This window comes from Piliocolobus tephrosceles, chromosome 16, assembly GCF_002776525.5.
Source record: "Piliocolobus tephrosceles isolate RC106 chromosome 16, ASM277652v3, whole genome shotgun sequence".
Classification (NCBI taxonomy): domain Eukaryota; kingdom Metazoa; phylum Chordata; class Mammalia; order Primates; family Cercopithecidae; genus Piliocolobus; species Piliocolobus tephrosceles.
In genome coordinates this window covers 52,056,214-52,074,591 of record NC_045449.1, presented here as the reverse complement: position 1 = coordinate 52,074,591, position 18,378 = coordinate 52,056,214, and the positions used below count along the sequence as shown (strand labels likewise).

At 44.9% G+C, this 18,378-nt stretch overlaps 1 protein-coding gene and 1 non-coding gene across 2 annotated transcripts in view; one reads left to right on the top strand and one right to left on the bottom strand.

Moving 5' to 3' along the window:
* DHX8 (DEAH-box helicase 8) overlaps positions 1-14,071 on the bottom strand; it is a 45,615-nt gene extending 31,544 nt beyond the window's left edge. The window contains exons 1-9 of the mRNA XM_023191483.3: positions 13,855-14,071; positions 8,314-8,399; positions 7,384-7,456; positions 6,597-6,682; positions 5,230-5,339; positions 4,483-4,842; positions 3,935-4,079; positions 3,638-3,841; positions 674-761 (exon numbers count right to left, since the gene is read on the bottom strand). Coding sequence (XP_023047251.1) covers positions 674-761; positions 3,638-3,841; positions 3,935-4,079; positions 4,483-4,842; positions 5,230-5,339; positions 6,597-6,682; positions 7,384-7,456; positions 8,314-8,399; positions 13,855-14,002 — 1,300 coding nt within the window. The 5' untranslated portion in view covers positions 14,003-14,071. The remainder of the gene's footprint in view (positions 1-673; positions 762-3,637; positions 3,842-3,934; positions 4,080-4,482; positions 4,843-5,229; positions 5,340-6,596; positions 6,683-7,383; positions 7,457-8,313; positions 8,400-13,854) is intronic.
* LOC111525853 lies at positions 11,593-11,653 on the top strand. Its single transcript, XR_002726216.1, has one exon. It is a non-coding gene; the product is annotated as a U7 small nuclear RNA (small nuclear RNA).
* Positions 14,072-18,378: the final 4,307 nt, after the last annotated feature.

Genomic DNA, 18,378 nt, shown 5'->3' with positions numbered 1-18,378 from the left:
TTTTTTTTTTTTTTTTTTTTTTTTTTTTTTTTTTTTTGAGGCGGAGTCTCGCTCTGTCGCCTGGACTGGAGTGCAGTGGCTGGATCTCAGCTCACTGCAAGCTCTGCCTCCCGGGTTTATGCCATTCTCCTGCCTCAGCCTCCGGAGTAGCTGGGACTACAGGCGCCCGCCACCTCGCCCGGCAAGTTTTTGTATTTTTAGTAGAGACAGGGTTTCACCGTGTTAGCCAGGATGGTCTCGATCTCCTGACCTTGTGATCCGCCCGTCTCGGCCTCCCAAAGTGCTGGGATTACAGGCTTGAGCCACCGCGCCCGGCCCACCCAGCTAATCTTTGTATTTTTTTAGTAGAGACAGGGTTTAACCACCTTGGCCAGGCTGACCTGGCCTCAGGTGATCTGCTGGCCTCGGCCTCCCAAAGTGCTGGGATTACAGGCATGAGCCACTACGCGTGGCCGAGAGATTATTATAAGCAACAAGTATAATAATACATAAGCACTTGTCAGAAAAATGAACTTCTTGCTTCCATCATGGTGAGATCCTTTTTTTTTGAGAGGTGAGTAGTGAGATCCAAAGAACAAGTGATTAATAGCCAATGGGTTAAACTACAAGCAAATCACCCAATCCAATGCCTCAACTTGCCAATTACCCTTCTCAATCCAACTGGACTAGTTACCTTCCTCATCATCCACCTTAGGGAGAATGCCAGTCTCTTCATCAAAGTCTGGAAACTCTTCTTTGGAAAGGACATTGGCAGCGATCATCTAGCCAAGAAGAGAAGGTAGCATTTGTAACCTGCTAAGATCAAAACTTTTTTTGTTCTTTTGCTTTGTTTTGTTTTTTTGAGACAGGATCTTGCTCTGTCACCTAGGCTGAAGTGCAGTGACCTGATCAAAGATCACTGCCACCTCAAACTCCTGGGCTCAACCAATCCTCCTACCTCAGCCTCCTGAATAAGTGAGACTACTGGTACACACCATAATACCTAGCTAATTTTTAAATTTTTTCTAGAAACAGGGTCTCACTATTTGTCCAGGCTGGTCTCAAACTCCTGGCCTCAAGCAATCCTCCTGCCTTGGCCTCCCAAAGTGCTGAGATTACATGTGTCAGCCACATGCCCAGCCAAAACTCTTCTTTTCTAGGAGAGTTAATTACAGAGGTTTCATGTAAGAAACCCAGTTTTTTTCCCCCCGACCCATGATGTCGGGACCTCAAATGTCCTATGTCCCGTTCCAGGGTTGGGGAGGTGGTTCTCCAACATGGTGCTGTAAAGTATAAGCTCAAAAGTATCATCTCCAAGAAGAGTTATCTGCTCTTCCCTTGTTTCCACAGCATTCTGGTACATTTATTATATAATATGTAGGCCAGACATGGCAGCTCATGCCTATAATCTCAACACTTTGGGAGGCTGAGACAAGAGAATCACTTGGAGCCCAGAAGTTTTTTGTTTGTTTGTTTTTTGAGACGGAGTCTCGCCGTCGCCCAGACTGGAGTGCAGTGGCGTGATCTCGGCTCACTGCAGGCTCCGCCTCCCAGGTTCACGCCATTCTCCTGCCTCAACCTCCCGAGTAGCTGGGACTACAGGTGCCCGCCACTATGCCCAGCTAATTTTTTGTATTTTTAGTAGAGATGGGGTTTCACCGTGTTAGCCAGGATGGTCTCTATCTCCTGACCTCGTGATCCGCCCGCCTTGGCCTCCCAAAGTGCTGGGATTACAGGCGTGAGCCACCACGCCTGGCTGAGCCCAGGAGTTTAAGACAAGCCCTGGTAACACGGCAAGACTGTCTCTACAAAAAATTTAAAAATTAGCCAGGCATGGTGGCATGTGCCTGGGGTCTCAGCTAATTGGGGGGCTGAGGTGGGAGGATGGTTTAAGCCTGAAAGGTTGAGGCTGCAGTGAGCTATGGTCACGCCAATGCACTCCAGCCTGGGTGACAGTGCAAGCAAGAACTTGTCTCAAAAATAAAGTAAAAAATACGTAACCCCTCACAATTATTTGTTGAGATCTGTCTCCTCTGCTGGACTCTGAGTTCCTTAAACATAGGAACCATGACATATTCGTCTTTATAGCCCTAGCTCTGCATGGTGCTTGACACACCACAGTTATGGTAATTAGTGAAGAAAGATGAAAACAATAGGCTGGGCGCAGTGGCTCAGGCCTGTAATTCTAGCACTTTGGGAGGCAGAGGTGGGAGGATGACCTGGGGTCAGGAGTTCAAGACTAGCCTGGCCAACATGGTAAAACCCCTCCTCTACTAAAAATTCAAAAAAATTAGCCGGCGTGGTGGTGGTTGCCTGTAATCCCAGCTACCCGGAGGCTGAGGCACAAGAATCGTTTGAACCCAGGAGGTGGAGGTTGCAGCGAGCTGAGATCGCACTACTGTTCTCCAGCCTGGGTGACAGAGTAAGACTCTGTCTCAAAACAAACAAACAAACAAAAAAAAAACAATAATGAGGACTTACATAGTAATTACCATATGCCAGGCACTAACCTAAGAGTTTCACTTTTTTTTTTTTTTTTTTTTTTGAGATGGAGTCTTGTTCTGTCACCCAGGTTGGAGTGCAGTGGCATGATCTCAGCTCACTGTAACCGCCGCCTCCCGGGTTCAAGCAATTCTCCTGCCTCAGCATCCTGAGTAGCTGGGATTACAGGTGCGCACCACAACGCCAGCCTAATTTTTTGTAGTTTTAGTGTAGACAGGGTTTCACCACATTGGTCAGGCTGGTCTCGAACTCCTGACAGGTGTTGAGCCACCATGCCCAGCGACTTTCACCTTTATTAACTCATTTAATCCTCACACCACCAACGCTGGTCCTGTTTTATAGATGAGGGTACTGAGGCACGAGGTAGAGTAGCTTAGCTAAGGATTACACGGCTAGTAAGTGGCTGACATGGTTTGGCTATGTCCCCACCCAAATCTCATCTTGAATTTCCACGTGTGTGGGAGGGACCCAGTGGAAGGTACCTGTATCACGGAGGCAGCTCTTTCCCACACTGTTGTCATGATAGTAAGTCTCATGAGATCTGATGGTTTTAAAAAGGGGCATTTCCGGCCGGGCGCGGTGGCTCAAGCCTGTAATCCCAGCACTTTGGGAGGCCGAGGTGGGTTGATCACGAGGTCAGGAGATAGAGACCATCCTGGCTAACACGGTGAAACCCCGTCTCTACTAAAAAATACAAAAAACTAGCCGGGCGAGGTGGTGGGCGCCTGTAGTCCCAGCTACTCGGGAGGCTGAGGCAGGAGAATGGCATAAAACCCGGGAGGTGGAGCTTGCAGTGAGCTGAGATCCAGCCACTGCACTCCAGCCTGGGTGACAGAGCGAGACTCCGTCTCGAAAAAAAAAAAAGGGGGGGGCATTTCCCTGCACAAACTCTCTTCTCTTGCCTATTGCCATGTGAGATGTGCCTTTCACCTTCCTCCATGATTGTGAGACCTCCCCAACCATGTGGAATTCTAAGTCCAATAAACCTCTTTCTTTAGTAAATTGCCCAGTCTCAGATATGTCTTTATCAGCAGCGTGAAAACAGACAAATACAGTGGCCAAAAATTATCCCAGGCCATTGTGCTCCAGAGCACAACTCTAAGCACCATGCTACATACTGAATGACTATCTGGCCATGAAAACTAATGGCCCCAACCTGTTTGATCTCCCACTTCTCTGGGTCAGAGATTCGGGTGAGGCGCTTGCGTTCCAGTGAGTCGTCTTCTACTTCAGGGGCACTGACAAGGGACAGGTGAGTGGGTCTATCAGGATTCCGCATTGAGGTCTCCTCATTGGTCTCCCCGACAAGATTTCGCCGTCTATTTGGGTTTAGATCTTCTCCAGACTCTTGATCCACATCCTAAAGCACAAAAACAAGGGGGCCAGCCCACTTGCTGTCCTCTTCCATTCCCTTGGCCATCAGATGTAAGAACAGGCTGACCATCTCACTTACCTTCATGCTCAGGCTGGTCTTGGTCCCAGTGAAGGACAGCACTTTGACTTTGACCCTCTGGCCTTTGCTCACCACATCAGCTACATTGGCCACACGACCCTCCCGCCGGAGCTCAGAGATGTGCACCAGGCCCTCCCATCGCTTCCTGAGGGAGAGTCAGACACATGTGGAACATGCTAAAAAGTACTATCCTCCAACCAGTTTCTACCCTTATTGGAACTAACAAAAGAAAATGGCCTCAAACTCAAGAGAAAAGCACCATGAAGGTGGTCAAACAATAAAATAGTATTATCACTCTCTCCATGGGGAGACATGGGGTGGGGAAGCAAATTCTATCTGTCCCAACAAGCAAAGGACAGATCTCCTGAAGACAGAGAAAGGAATAAATGGCTCTGTAACATTTCAAAAGAGTCAATTCCTAAGAATCGTGTATGGCTGATTTGACTAAAGTATCATTAATCAAAGTAACTTTTTAGAATGTGAAAATCCTCAGTGATAAAAGAAATTCTGCCCATCACTGGTGTGGATAGAAGAGCACCAGTCATTACCTGAGTCCTTCCAGCTGCACAAAGCAACCAAACTGCATGATGCTGGTAACTTTGCCATTATAAATGTCACCAATGGTGGGCTCTTCTGGAGGAGGGCGGTCCACATGCTTATCCCGCCATCTATCCAGATTCCGCTCTCCATATTTGTCCCGGTCCTTCCGGTCTTTGGGGGGACTCTGACTCCTGCTCCTGGACCGATATCTAGACTTTGCTTTATTCCTCTCCCGGGTCCTGGAACGTGATCGAGAGCGGGATCGGTGTCTCCGCTTGTGGTCTCTCTCTCGGTTTCGTTCCCTATCTCGGTCTCGATCTCGGTCTCGATCTCGGCTCCGACTCCGCTTCTTCTTCTTTGTCCTGTCCCTAACAAATCAATAAGCACCTGTTTAAAAAAAAAAACCAATCCAATTTCATCTTTGCATCCCCAAGCACCCAGTACAGTGCCATGCACATGGTAGGTGCCCACTAGGTTTTGAGCTAAATTAGTTTCAATAACTATGACATCCCTATAAGCCAATAAAGAACCAAGCCACAAACATATTCAGCCTCTTTCAACCCTGATTTCTATATTCTGAACATCCTAGCATTTGCTAGATACACTTAGCAGGAAGCAATGAAAATAGATCCAACAATATGATATATGACCAGTCCAGATTCTGTAAACTTGCCCAAAATTTTGCTTGGCTGGTCCACAAAATTCAACTGTCACAGTATCCTAAACTTCCAAAGGACAGGACACTAAGGACAAACCGGTGTTCAGTATCTCTCTGCTTCTCCTGGACTGCTGCACTGGGCATTAAAGCTTCCAGTTCTTTCAGGACATCCACAGCAACTTTCACATCATCTTCATCCAACATGGTCTGCAGAGATAGAGGCCAGCAAAGTTAGGAGAAAGAAAAAAACCACTCAAGAATCAGCTCAGGTACATCTATAAGTCACTAACCACTATGTGAGGGAAATGGAAGAGGGGCAGAGATTTCCAGTTTGATTCAAGATAGATGCAGAAGAAATGGAAAGAAGGCTCTTGAGAATCACTGCTACATTTGACAAATCCCCTTTGTCCTTAATACAACTCTATGAAAGGCAGTTAGATATTAATCATCCCTGCCATGAAAGAATGCAAGTGATGATTATATAAAAACAGGTGTTAAAAATTTTAAAAAGCAACTCTCCCTCTGCACTCTCTTCCTCCCTCCCCCCACTCCAGCTTAATGTTTTTCCATAGTCCTTACTGCTATCTGCTATGTTACATACTTATTTGTTTGTTTACTGCCTATCTCCTCCCCACCAGAATGTTTACATGTTTATTTCCTGCTCTGCTCCCTACCCCAAAATTAGGATATAATCTCCAAAGGCAGAAATTCTTGTCTGTTCTGTTCACAGCGGTTACTCAGGTACTTAGAACAGTGTTTGGCATACAGTAAGTACTCAATAAATATTTGTTAAAATGAAATTTAAAAATCAAAATGCTTTAAAAATTAGACCCTTAACAAGTAACAGAGAAAAAAAAAATCTAATTTCACACATCAGGCATCTGTTCCAGAACCTTATTTCATATTCCTAATCACTACTTCCCCAAATTCCCAATCTCATTTCCCTTGAATGTCATTCTCAGAACCCCTTAACATGTTCAATACATAGTACATGCTCAGGGAGTGATCAAACACTTTCTTTTTTTCTTTTCTTTTTTTTTTTTTTTTGAGACAGAGTCTCGCTGTGTCACCCAGGCTGGAGCGCAGTGGCCGGATCTCGGCTCACTGCAAGCTCTGCCTCCTGGGTTTACACCATTCTCCTGCCTCAGCCTCCCAAGTAGCTGGGACTACAGGCGCCCACCACCTCGTCCGGCTAGTTTTTTTGTATTTTTTAGTAGACACGGGGTTTCACCGTGTTAGCCAGGATGGTCTCGATCTCCTGACCTCGTGATCCACCCACCTCGGCCTCCCAAAGTGCTGGGATTACAGGCTTGAGCCACCGCGCCCAGGCTGATCAAACACTTTCACTCTTAAAAATAAGTTACAACAAAGGCAAACTTAAAATTAATAAAATTACTAATGAGACAAAGAAAAGGGGTTGGGAATATATATTTATAGTAGACATTCTCAAAATGGTATCAGTACCCGAACAGAAGGGTTGTCTGGTTGGCAAAGGACTGGGAAGAGTTCCTTCAGTTTTTCTTTTTCTGTTTTAGGTTTAACAACTGGATCTTGTTTCATTAAAAAGCATGAAGGGGTTAAAAAAAAAAAAAGATATATTTAATATTATTAATGATTAACAAAATAACTTCAACATTAGATTTGTATCAAACCTAAACAGAACATGGCATTTTGCTATATATTAATCGTACCTGTTACTACAAATGTAATTTAATTTTCTAAATACATTGATCACAAACTATCTCAAAATGTAGCAGAGAGAGGAGTGTAGCAATACTCATTTGGTTATGTCTTATCTTTTCGATTTTGTCTTAAGTCTTTGAAACTTTTTTCCCCTTCAAACAGGGGAAAAAAACCTGTCATTCAGGCTGAAGTACAGTGGTGTAACTATGGCTCACTGCAGCTTCACCCTTTTGGACTCAATCAACACTCCTTCCTTAGCCTCCCAAGTAGTTGGAACTACAGAGGTAAGCCATCATGCCTGGCTAATTTTTAAAATTTTTTTGTAGAGATGAAGTCTCTCTATGTTGCCCAGGCTAGTCTAAAACTCCTGGGCTCAAGTGATCCTCCCACCTTGGCCTCCCAGAGTGCTGGGATTCCAGCAGTGAGCCACTACGCCCAGCCCATTTGAAAAATCTTACTGGAACATTTACTTGCTCAGCAACTGCTGAGAGGAAAACAAATGCAATTTACAGGATGTTCAAAATCTACACCATTCTAGAAGCTAAGTTTAGCTGGAAGCTCTGCTTACCTTTGCTAGTGGAAGGCTTCGCTGGAGGCCGCATGGTTTGTATGAGACGCAGCAAGTTACTAATAAGAGAATCCTTTGAAAATAAACATAGAACAAAAATGGTCAGCTCCTGTACCAGTGCTTAAATACACTTCAAAAAAGGAAAAGGCAAAGAACGTCCTTTAGAGAAGGGTGGTTACGCACTTGAATTTAGCTAATTGGAATAAATGAAACATAGAGTATCAACCTGGTGTAGCATGAACCCAGTATAGCAGCTTCAGAGAAAGCCGATACTTAGGACTCTTTGGGGAGAAAAGTTATTAGGCTCCCTGCAACCATTTTATTTCACAAGGTTTAGAACTACCCCCAAAACTCGTTTCCAACTTCCTGACTTACAGAACAAGAATGTAAATACCTATAAAAACTTAATGATGAAAATCCTGCCCTGTTTTCCTAGAGAGGTATGACAGAAAATCTGGTTACATCACCACTACCTAACGGCATGAAAACATCACACACTTAATGCTTATTTAATTGATACGTATAAAATTGTCTCCTTCCTATATCAAACTCCTATATTAAATCCTATCAAAATTTAAATTCAATAGTGACAGTAAAACATAAATTATGTAATCCCAGCACTTTGGGTGGTCCAGGTAGGCAGATCACGAGGTCAGGAGATCAAGACCATCCTGGCTAACATGGTGAAACCCCGTCTCTACTAAAAATACAAAAAATTAGCCGGGCGTAGTGGTGGGCACCTGCAGTCCCAGCTACTTGGGAGGCTAAGGCAAAAGAATGGTATGAACCTGGGAGACGGAGGTTGCAGTGAGCTGAGATCACGCCACTGCACTCCAGCCTGGGCAACACAGAAAGTCTCTGTCTCAAAAAAAAAACAACCGTAAATTAAAAGATTAATATCTACAGATTGTCTTCTCCAGATATACATACCGTAAATTCTGCACCATTTTTGACGAGGGAAGCCTTAAAAGTATCAAAGGTGGTATTTTTCTCAGCAAGACTGATCACAAATTCAGCTGCAAATAAGAAACAGAATTCAGAAAAGAAGAGACATGAGCAAGAAATCAGTTTTAAGTATGGTAAAAACAAAACTAATTAGGTTATCCAACAGTCATAAAAAACAAAGACCACCATCTGATAGGGGTAAAGAGAGAAAATCTGGCCAGGTGCAGTGGCCCATGCCTGTAATCCCAACACTCTGGGAGGCCAAGGCGGGTGGATCACTTGAGATCAGGAGTTCAAGATGAGCCTGGCTAACACAGTGAAATCCCGTCTCTACTAAAAATACAAAAATTAGCTGGGTGTGGTGGGCGCCTGTAATCCCAGCTACTTGGGAGGCTGGGGCAGGAGAATCACTTGAACCTAGGAGGCAGAGGTTGCAGTGAGCCGGGATTGTGCCACTGCACTCCAGCCTGGGTAACAGAGTGAGACTCCATCTCAAAAAAACAAAAAACAAAAGCAAAACAAAACAAAAAAGAAAACGAGAGAAAATCTAGATTGCTGAAATTATCCACGCATGTTCTAGTGAATTTACACAAATGAAAGGAAGACATTACTACAAAATGGCTCAATGTAGTCCTTGAGTGCATTTAAACTAGGAAGACCTATTTGCCCCACATCATGGTACCCTCTTCTCACAAAACTACTACCTGGGCACGCTGCCACCTAGACTAGACTCGAAAGGTGACAATAAAAAGCACGAGCCCGTGCAGACACAAAGAGGCACACAACAGAAGGACAGACCCAATCTGTACATGACAGCAGGCAGCTGCTGGGTGGTGCAATCTCCACATTGATGAAAGACTTACTTTTCCCCCAAATTTTTTTCCACAAATCTGCCTAGTTCTTTTTTTTTTTTTTTTTTGAGATAGAGTCTTGCTTTGTCGCCCAGGCTGGAGTGCAGTGGCACGATCTCGGCTCACTGTAACCTCTGCCTCCCGGGTTCACGCCATTCTCCTGCCTCAGCCTCCTGAGTAGCTGGGACTACAGGCGCCCGCCACCACGTTCGGCTATTTTTTGTATTTGCAGTAGAGACAGGGGTTCACCATGTTAGCTAGGATGGTCTCGATCTCCTGGCCTTGTGATCTGCCCACCTCAGCCTCCCAAAGTGCTGGGATTAGAGGCATAAGACACTGCGCCTGGCATACCTGACTAGTTCTTGAAACTTCTTTTTTTTTTTTTTTTGAGAGGGAGTTGCACTCTGTCACCCAGGATGGAGTGGAGTGGCGTGATCCTGGCTCACTGCAACCTCTGCCTCCTGAGTTCAAGTGATTCTTCTGCCTCAGCCTCCCGAGTAGCTGGGGTTACGAGTGTGCGCCACCACGCCCAGCTAATTTTTGTATTTTTAGTACAGAGAGGATTTCACCATATTGGCCAGGCTGGTCTCGAATTCCTGACCTTGTGATTTGCCTGCCTCGGCCTCCCAAAGTGCTGGGATTACAGGCATGAGCCACCATGCCCGGCTAGCAATTCTCCTGTCTCAGCCTCCCGAGTATCTGGGATCACAGGTGCCCTCCACCATGCCTGGCTAATTTTTGTATTTTTAATAGAGGTGGCGTTTTGCCACATTGGCGAGGCTGGTCTTGAACTCCTGACCTCAGGTAATCCTCTTGCCTCAGCCTCCCAAAGTGCTGGGATTACAGGCATGAGCCACTGTGCCCGGCTTAGTTCTTGAAACTTCTAACATTAGAGCTATTTACTAATTAAGTGACTTTCAGACAGTGGTTCATGCCTGTAATCCCAGCACTTTGGGAGGTTGTGGTGGGCAGAGTGCCTGAGCCCAGGAGATCAAGACTATCCTGGGCAACATGGCAAAACCCCATTTCTACAAAAAATACAAAAATCAGCTGGTGGTGGTGGTGTGCATCTGTAGTCCTAGCTACTCAGGAGGAGACTGAGATAATAAGCCTCATACTATGAGACCCACAAAAAAAATTGTAATGCTCTCATTTGAATACTAATCCTAAGAAAGTAAATGAATAAATAACATGAAAGATCTAGATGACTAACTCATAAAGTAGTACTACCATACAGTTTCCATCTTGGAATCTGCCTCTATCTTTCTGATGAAGGGAAAGCCAAATGCCATCAGGCTACATGAACACATCTTATGCATAATAAGTTAGCAACATTGTCAATGTTTAATACTTTTTGAACATTACCATGTGCCAGGCACTATGCTAAGTACTTTTTATAGGTTACTTCATGATCCCCAAAACAACCCTCACAAGTAGGTGCTATTATTGTCCTGTTTTACAATGAGGAAGCTGACAGTTTGAGACACTGACCTACCCAATAATAACTAGGGGGAGCTAGGAATAAAATCCAGGCAATCTAACTTCGGAGCCCACATTCTTTCAAGAAAAGTGGAGGGAGAACTAAGTCCCATGGTGCTAGGCGTGTCGTGCTCAAAAGAGCCCCTCCCAAAGCAGTCAGCAGCACATTCACACTGCCAGCCATCGTTAATTAGTCTTTTTTTTTTTTTTTTTGAGACAGAGTCTCGCTCTGTCACCCAGGCTGGAGTGCAGTGGCCGGATCTCAGCTCACTACAAGCTCCGCCTCCTGGGTTTATGCCATTCTCCTGCCTCAGCCTCCCAAGTAGCTGGGACTACAGGCGTCCGCCACCTCGCCCGGCTAGTTTTTTATATTTTTTAGTAGAGACGGGGTTTCACCGTGTTAGCCAGGATCGTCTTGATCTCCTGACCTCGTGATCCGCCCGTCTCGGCCTCCCAAAGTGCTGGGATTACAGGCTTGAGCCACCGCACCCGGCCTTTTTTTTTTTTTTTTTTTGAGACGGAGTCTTGCTCTGTCACTCAGGCTGGAGTGCAGTGGCACGATCCTCTCACTGCAACCTCTGCCACCCAGATTCAAGCGATTCTCCTGCCTCAGCCTCCTGAGTAGCTGGGATTACAGGTGTGCGTCACCATGCCCAGCTAATTTTTGTATTTTTAGTACAGACAGGGTTTTACCATGTTGGTCAGGCTCTGGTCTCGAACTCCTGACCTTGTGATCCACCTGTCTTGGCCTCCCAAAGTGCTGGGATTACAGGTGTGAGCCACTGTGCCTGGTCCCATTAATCAGTATTTTTAATTTTTACAATTATACAGGGGAATCATTAAATTAACTGAATCCATTATAAAAAGTTAATTCATAGTTTAAAAAAATTCATTGGTGAAAACAGTAAAAATAACACTAATTTAAATGATAATCCAGTATTACAGCTCTTTCAGAATTTGTCTAGCAGGTTTTCCAGTATTCATCGGAAACTCTACTATCTCAACTCCCCCAAAAATTAAATACATAAATTAGTAAGTCATTCATCAGGGTCAAAAGCAAAAGAATCAAGTCAGCAAACAAAACATAAAAGAAGCAAATATATGCCTTTCTGTTATTAAACCCAACTCTGCCAATTTAGTTTCAACAAAAAACAGTATCACACAATAAACCAATATTAGTATTTTTTTTTTTTTTTTTTTTTTTTTTGAGATAAAGTCTTGCTCTTGTCGTCCAGGCTGGAGTGCAGTGACGCGATTTCGGCTCACTGCAACCTCCGTCTCCTGAGTTCAAGCGATTCTCCTTTCTCAGCCTCCTGAGTAGCTGGGATTACAGGCACCCACCACCACGGCCAGCTAATTTTTGTAATTTTTTTTTTTTTAGTAGAAATGGGGTTTCACCATGTTGGCCAGGCTGGTCTCAAACTCCTGACCTCAGGTGATGGGCCTATCTTGGCCTTCCAAAGTGGTGGGATTACAGGCATGAGCTACCACACCCGGCCAATGTTAGAACTTTTAATGTTACTGGTTTTATAATTCTGTATTTAACAGAAAAAGCATATTTGTGGGTTTTCTGCAAATTAATTGAGATCTTTAGCTATATATAAACTAAAAGAATACGGAGTTTATACCTTGCTCTATTTTTGCACATAAATGAAGCGAATATCAAAACAATTAAACACTAGAAGATGTCAATAACTTTTCTGTTTCCTCTAAAAGGCCAAGGTATTAGGCGTTAAAACGAAAATAGAGAGAAAAGTAAGCTCCCTGAAAGCAGAAATCTGTCTCGTTCTCTGTGGTATGCCTAGTCCCCAGCTCAATATTTGCTGAACAAAGGAAACATATTAACAAGATAGCAAAACCGACGAAATTATCACCTCATTAACAACTGAAAGAGAAGAATAGTACAGAAAAATTACATATGACAGACACATCTTGCCTGGGAGGCAAGAGAAAAAAGTAAACAAAAACATACTGGCATCATACTTTCGGGCATCTTCCTAAATGCTACATGGTGACCTGTGAAGACATTGTCCCACTTCACAGATGAGAAAAACAGCCTCAGAGAAACTATGAATCTTACCAAAGGTCACTCGTCTAACTTTCCTAACCCCTCCTGTCACCGGCCCCTTCCCTTCCATCCCTCCAATTGATGAGTTCATCTTCATTTAGAAAACTGAAGAGTGGGCTGAAACTCTCTCACTCATCTTCCTACCACCAATCTCTAAACTCATCTGAATCTGCAACTATATTCTTTGTCCTCGCTCCTGTTACAACTGAGGAAGCATTGCTGTACTTACCAAAGGTCAATCCCTCCATTGGTTGCCCTTCATCCCATCCATCCTCTTTACCTTTATAAGGGCTTCATCTGTCTATGGCCTTAGCTCTAGGACCCTAGCCTTTTCTAATTCCTCAGTTTGGGTTCCCCAGATGTAGTTTGCCCCAAAACATCTAGTGACTGGTGTTTAAGACATAGTACAGGACGCAATACTTTGGGAGGCCGAGGCAAGAGGACTGCTTAAGCCCAGAAGTTTGAGACCAGCCTGGGCAATACAGTGAGACCCCCGTCTCTACAAAAAATCTAAAAATTAGTGAGCTTGGTGGCGCGTGCCTGTAGTCCCAGCTACTCGGGAGGCTGAGGTGGGAGGATTGCTTGAGCCCAGGAGGTGAAGGCTGCAGTGAGCCGAGATTGTGCCACTGCACTCCAGCCTGGGCGACAGAGCGAGGCCCTGTCTCAAAAAACAGTACAGAATGAATGGTCAAAGAACACAGTTAAAAGCACAGATGCCGACTGCTATGTCACAGAGTGGCGTGAAGACCAAATAAGATAAATGTCAATAAAGAGCTGAGCATCGCATCTAGCACACAGTGAGCACCCAATAAACGTCAGCCATCATCATCGTCATCGCAGCACCTGATGTTGTTGTTGTTAAACATGTTTAATTGAGGCTGAAAAAAAACCCACAAAAAACAATCAAGCAGAGATGATCGCCCCGGGCTTCACTGACAGCTCTGGGAAAGTTTCTAAAGTTTCTCGAGCTCTCTCAAGTCGAGGCCACGGCAGCGGGTACCCTGGGCCCGGGTGTCTGCGACAGAGAGAGACAGACTCATACGAACATACTTTCTGTCCACCAACCACCTTTCTCCTTCAGCTTCCCTCAATCCCAAACTGAGGCCGCACGGACCTCCCCGGGCTCACCAAGGTCCTTGTCGTTGATCCCCAAGTGATTGTCCAGCTCAGTGCAAACCTTTGACACCAAAGACAGGTACTCGAGTTTGGCAAGTTCTTCCGCGGGGCCTGGCTCCGACCCGATTATAGCTCCCGCCATGGCTACAGCCACAGCCATGGCTACAGCTTGCCTAGGACCTCCTTTCTCACAGCCTGCGATCAGAGCTACTCCGGCCGGGTTCCAGCTTTCACTTCCGGGTCAGTGCGCGTCCCCTTTGTTTACGGTAAATTGAAAATTTGAGGAACGAATCAAGTCACAACTGGATGGATCATAGAGAACAGACAGGAAGTGCTTAGAGAAGGGACATCTAGAGTGGGTTACTCTGCACGCTGACCTGCGCCCTCTACAGGCAATAAAAATCTCCGCCCGCTCTCAGGCCCGGAAACGTTTACTCAGCGCCCTCCCACCCTGGGTCGGCAGAGGGCGACCCCGGCCTGCACAAGAGAAGCCGGGAGGAAACCGCAAAACAGCCTGCGCCTGCGCTGTAGAACACTTGAAAAAGGAATCTTAATGCACGTCTGGAAAAACACAAACTTGCTTTACTGTGGATCCGCAAATTCCTGGCCTCACTTCTTTGTGGTTCCTGTCGTCCGATCTCAAGCGACCCTTGACAAGCCAGTAGGCAGTAGATTGACTTCTCTCGTTTTACACAGGAGGAAACTGGCACTTCCACTGCCAGCTGGATGCTTGGGCAAATCAATTTCTGGGGCCTTAGTTTTCTCATCTGTAAACTAGAATAATGTTGTTCTACCCTAAATGGAATAACTGCAAGGAGTGTGACACAGAGTAGGCACACCGCAAACGGCAGTTACTGTACATATAACAAGGCTAGGCCGGGTGCAGTGGCTCACGCCTGTAATGCCACACTTTGGGAGGCCGAGGTTGGTGGATCACTTGAAGTCAAGAGTTCCAGACCAGCCCGGCCAACGTGGCGAAACTCCATCTCTACTAAAAATAGAAAACTTAGCCGAGCGTGGTGGTGGCGGGCGCCTGTAGTCCCAGCCACTCCGGAGGCTGAGGCACGAGAATCACTTGAACTCAGGAGGCAGAGGTTGATGTGATCTGAGTTTGCACCACTGCACTCCAGCATGGGTGACAGAGTGAGACTCTGTCTCAAGAAAAAAAAAAAAAAAAAGTCAAGGCTGAGAGGATGGTCACAATAGAGCTGGTCTCTGGTCTGTCAAGCACAGATCTCCTTAGTCTGGGAACCCACAGAGCCAGCTGCCTCCACTCTCGTGAAAACCTGCGTTTCAATCCCCAGTTTTCCTGAGTCCTCTCAGAACTTATTCCCTGAGGTGCCGGGCGCTGTGGCTCATCCCTGTAATCCCAGCACTTTGGGAGGCTGAGATGGGCAGATCACTTGAGGTCAGGAGTTAGAAACCATCCTGGCCAACATGGTGAAACCCCGTCTGTACTAAAAATACAAAAATTAGTTGGGCGTGGTGGTATATGCCTGTAGTCCCAGCTACTAGGGAGGCTGAGGCGGGAGAATCGCTTGAACGCGGGAGGTGAATGTTGCAGTGTGCCGAGATCTCGCCACTGCACTCTAGCCTGGGGGACAGAGTGAGACTTCATCTCAAACAAACAAAACACACACACACACAAAACAACAACAAACCTTATTCCCCCAAATATCAGCTGTGCTGTAAATCCAAGGTCATAAGCTTAGGTCTCCCAACTTCTGCTTCAGGTCCTTTTTACTTTTGTGGCAACCTTAAAGTGGGATGGGGATTTTTCCCACACTCCAGTGCTTTGTGTGATGAGTAAGGAAACAGAAGCACCCTAAAGTGAATGGGTCTCCAATCAATCAAAAGGAGGAAATCGGTCTCCTACTTTTCACTTTAGCAACATTTTTACACTGATGTACCTTTGGACTCTGTTTCTTGAACATCTCATCATGGACTGAAAAATGACAGGCAGAGAAAAACCCAGCAGTTGTTCTCACTGCCTCCAGGAGCTCCATGTTTCCAGGTTCCTAAGGAATCACTACTGTACCTTCTGAGTTCTTCCTACTCCTCCCCATTTCGCTTCTTCTTTTTCCCCATGAATAGAATGGAAAACTCTGCACTTGATCCAATGTGCTCAATTTGCCAGCTTGGAGTTACGATTTCAAGGCCTTATTCTATCTGGTGTTCATTCTCTGTGCTTCCTTCCCTTTAAAAATTCATATTTCTATTCTGTTTTCCTCCAATATTTAACCGGAAGGAGGAACAGATAGGGAGTTTGTTTTGTTTTTAAAGCTCTGGGGCAGAAAAGGGGCTATGGAACCATAACATGTAATAGCAGTAGTAGCAATAAATACTAGAATTAATTAATAGTAAATGTTGTAATTGGGAATTATTGAACATATATATCAATAGTAAATATTAACAGCAAAACATTACATTTTATTTACATATGCCATTAACTGCACATTTTAAGAAGTGACAGTTTTTGTGCAATATACATATTTCTTGCAACACCAAAAATTTCTTTGAAGCCAAAGGAAAACAATTATGTAGATACAGATAACTTGACAGCCCAAACACAGATGCACATGGAATCCTCCTACTGTTCCTCCCCATAAGAGACCGAATGCAGAGCAAAAGTAAATGTATCCTAACTGTCCTTTGGATAGAATAGTTTTCAACATAATATCAGATACAGTTAATTTTCATTATTAGGCCGGGTGCAGTGGCTCACACCTGTAATCCCAGCACTTTGGGAGGCTGAAGCAGGCGGATCGCCTGAGGTCAGGAGTTCGAGACCAGTCTGGCCAACATGGTGAAATGCCTTCTCTACTAAAAATACAAAAAATTAGCCGGGCGTGGTGGCGCACAGCTGTATTCCCAACTATTCAGGAGGCTGAGGCAGGAGAATCGCTTGAACCCAGGAGGCGGAGGTTGCGGTGAGCCAAGATCACGCCACTGCACTCCAGCCTGGGTGACAGAGTGATACTCTGTTTCAAAAAAATAAAATAATAATAAATTTCCATTATTATTGTGTGACTTTCCTTGGACAGCCTCCATGTGACCCTTTAATAGCCCAGTAAACAATTCACCTCTTCAAATAACTTATGCTCAGTTACTACCCACACCACCACCCATGATGGATAAGAAATTGTTGCCCACTACCAAACTTATAGTCATGGGGGTGTTGCTTTTCTGCCTGTTCCTAGACTGATAGATGTGTTTAACCCTACCCCCAATTTCCATATTATTTCTGCTCTGTCCCAGAGACTGGTCCCAGCTGCTGGAATTTGGGAAATAACTTGGAGGTTGGGACGAGGCAAGAAGCAGAGAGAAAGTACTGAACCCCTTAGCAACGTAAGATTGAGTTGGTGAGGGAAAAGAAATAATCTAAGTATGTGTAGCTGAAAGATAGCATCCTCAGGGAAGTTTGCGAGAAAAATCATAGGGCTTTCTGCCAAAACAGTGTTGCTACAACCCAGACAACCCCGGCTTTTTCTGCTGGGGTAAAATGGATCTTAGGGGAGACATCTCTGCTCTAGAAGACAAAATCAGAATGATTTGCTTCTAAGTGTGTGACTACCACCCAACTGTTATTTTCATTCACGCAGGGAGACTTCAGAAAGAGTGGCCCCTTCTTCCCTGCTCCACTTGGGCCCTGACCCAACCAGAGAGCCTCGGAGCCCCAGAGAAAGTAAAATTCCTTATTTTTCACTGTTTGACTTTTCCCCAGAATTCACCTCCAAATTTGGACCAACTTATTGAATTTGTATTAAACATCAACCTTGTGACCAGGCACTGTGGCAGGTTCTAAAAAGGATAGGAGGTCTGAAAGTGAAAAACATCAAGGAAGAACTAGAATATTCTAAATGCCATTCTCAGCCAAGGGATCTCCTGGCAGAGCTGTGTTTATAACTTAGATCTCTGCTGCCTAAACATGAGGGCAGGTGATTGGAAGACAGAAAAAAAAAAAAAAAGCTGGTCTGTTTCCCGTCATCTGAGGGCAGGCAGGTTGGGATTGGGGGGCAAGTCCACTTCACAGGGCAGTTTATCCTGTTGCAATCTGTTATTTGTCTGCCTTATTTTCTAATGCCCAAGCGCAGCCTCACTTTTGCGCAAAACATTCCTGACCTATAATTCCCTCTCTTCTTAGGCCATCAACCTGCCATCAGCAATAACAGATGCTTTAGATTCTAAATTCTCCAAAGCTTTATACTATTAGGGGGGGAAAAAAAGTGTTCCTCCTAAGCAGATTTTTTTTTTTTTTTTTTTTGTATGGTCAGGTTTCCCCTTTCTTTTGCGTTTTAAGACTCTTTAAAATGTCAGGCAAACACAAACACAAACACAAAGGCAGGCACCCGGACACCATTATGATGTGAACTTGTCAAGAAAATGTTATTCCCCCATCTCGGCCGCTCCACCTTCTGTGGAAATGGTAAAGAATTTTTTCATATTTATTTATTAGTTATTCATCTTTCTTTCTTTCCTTCCTCCCTCCTCCTTTCCTTTCCTTTCCTTTCCTTTCCTTTCCTTTCCTTTCCTTTC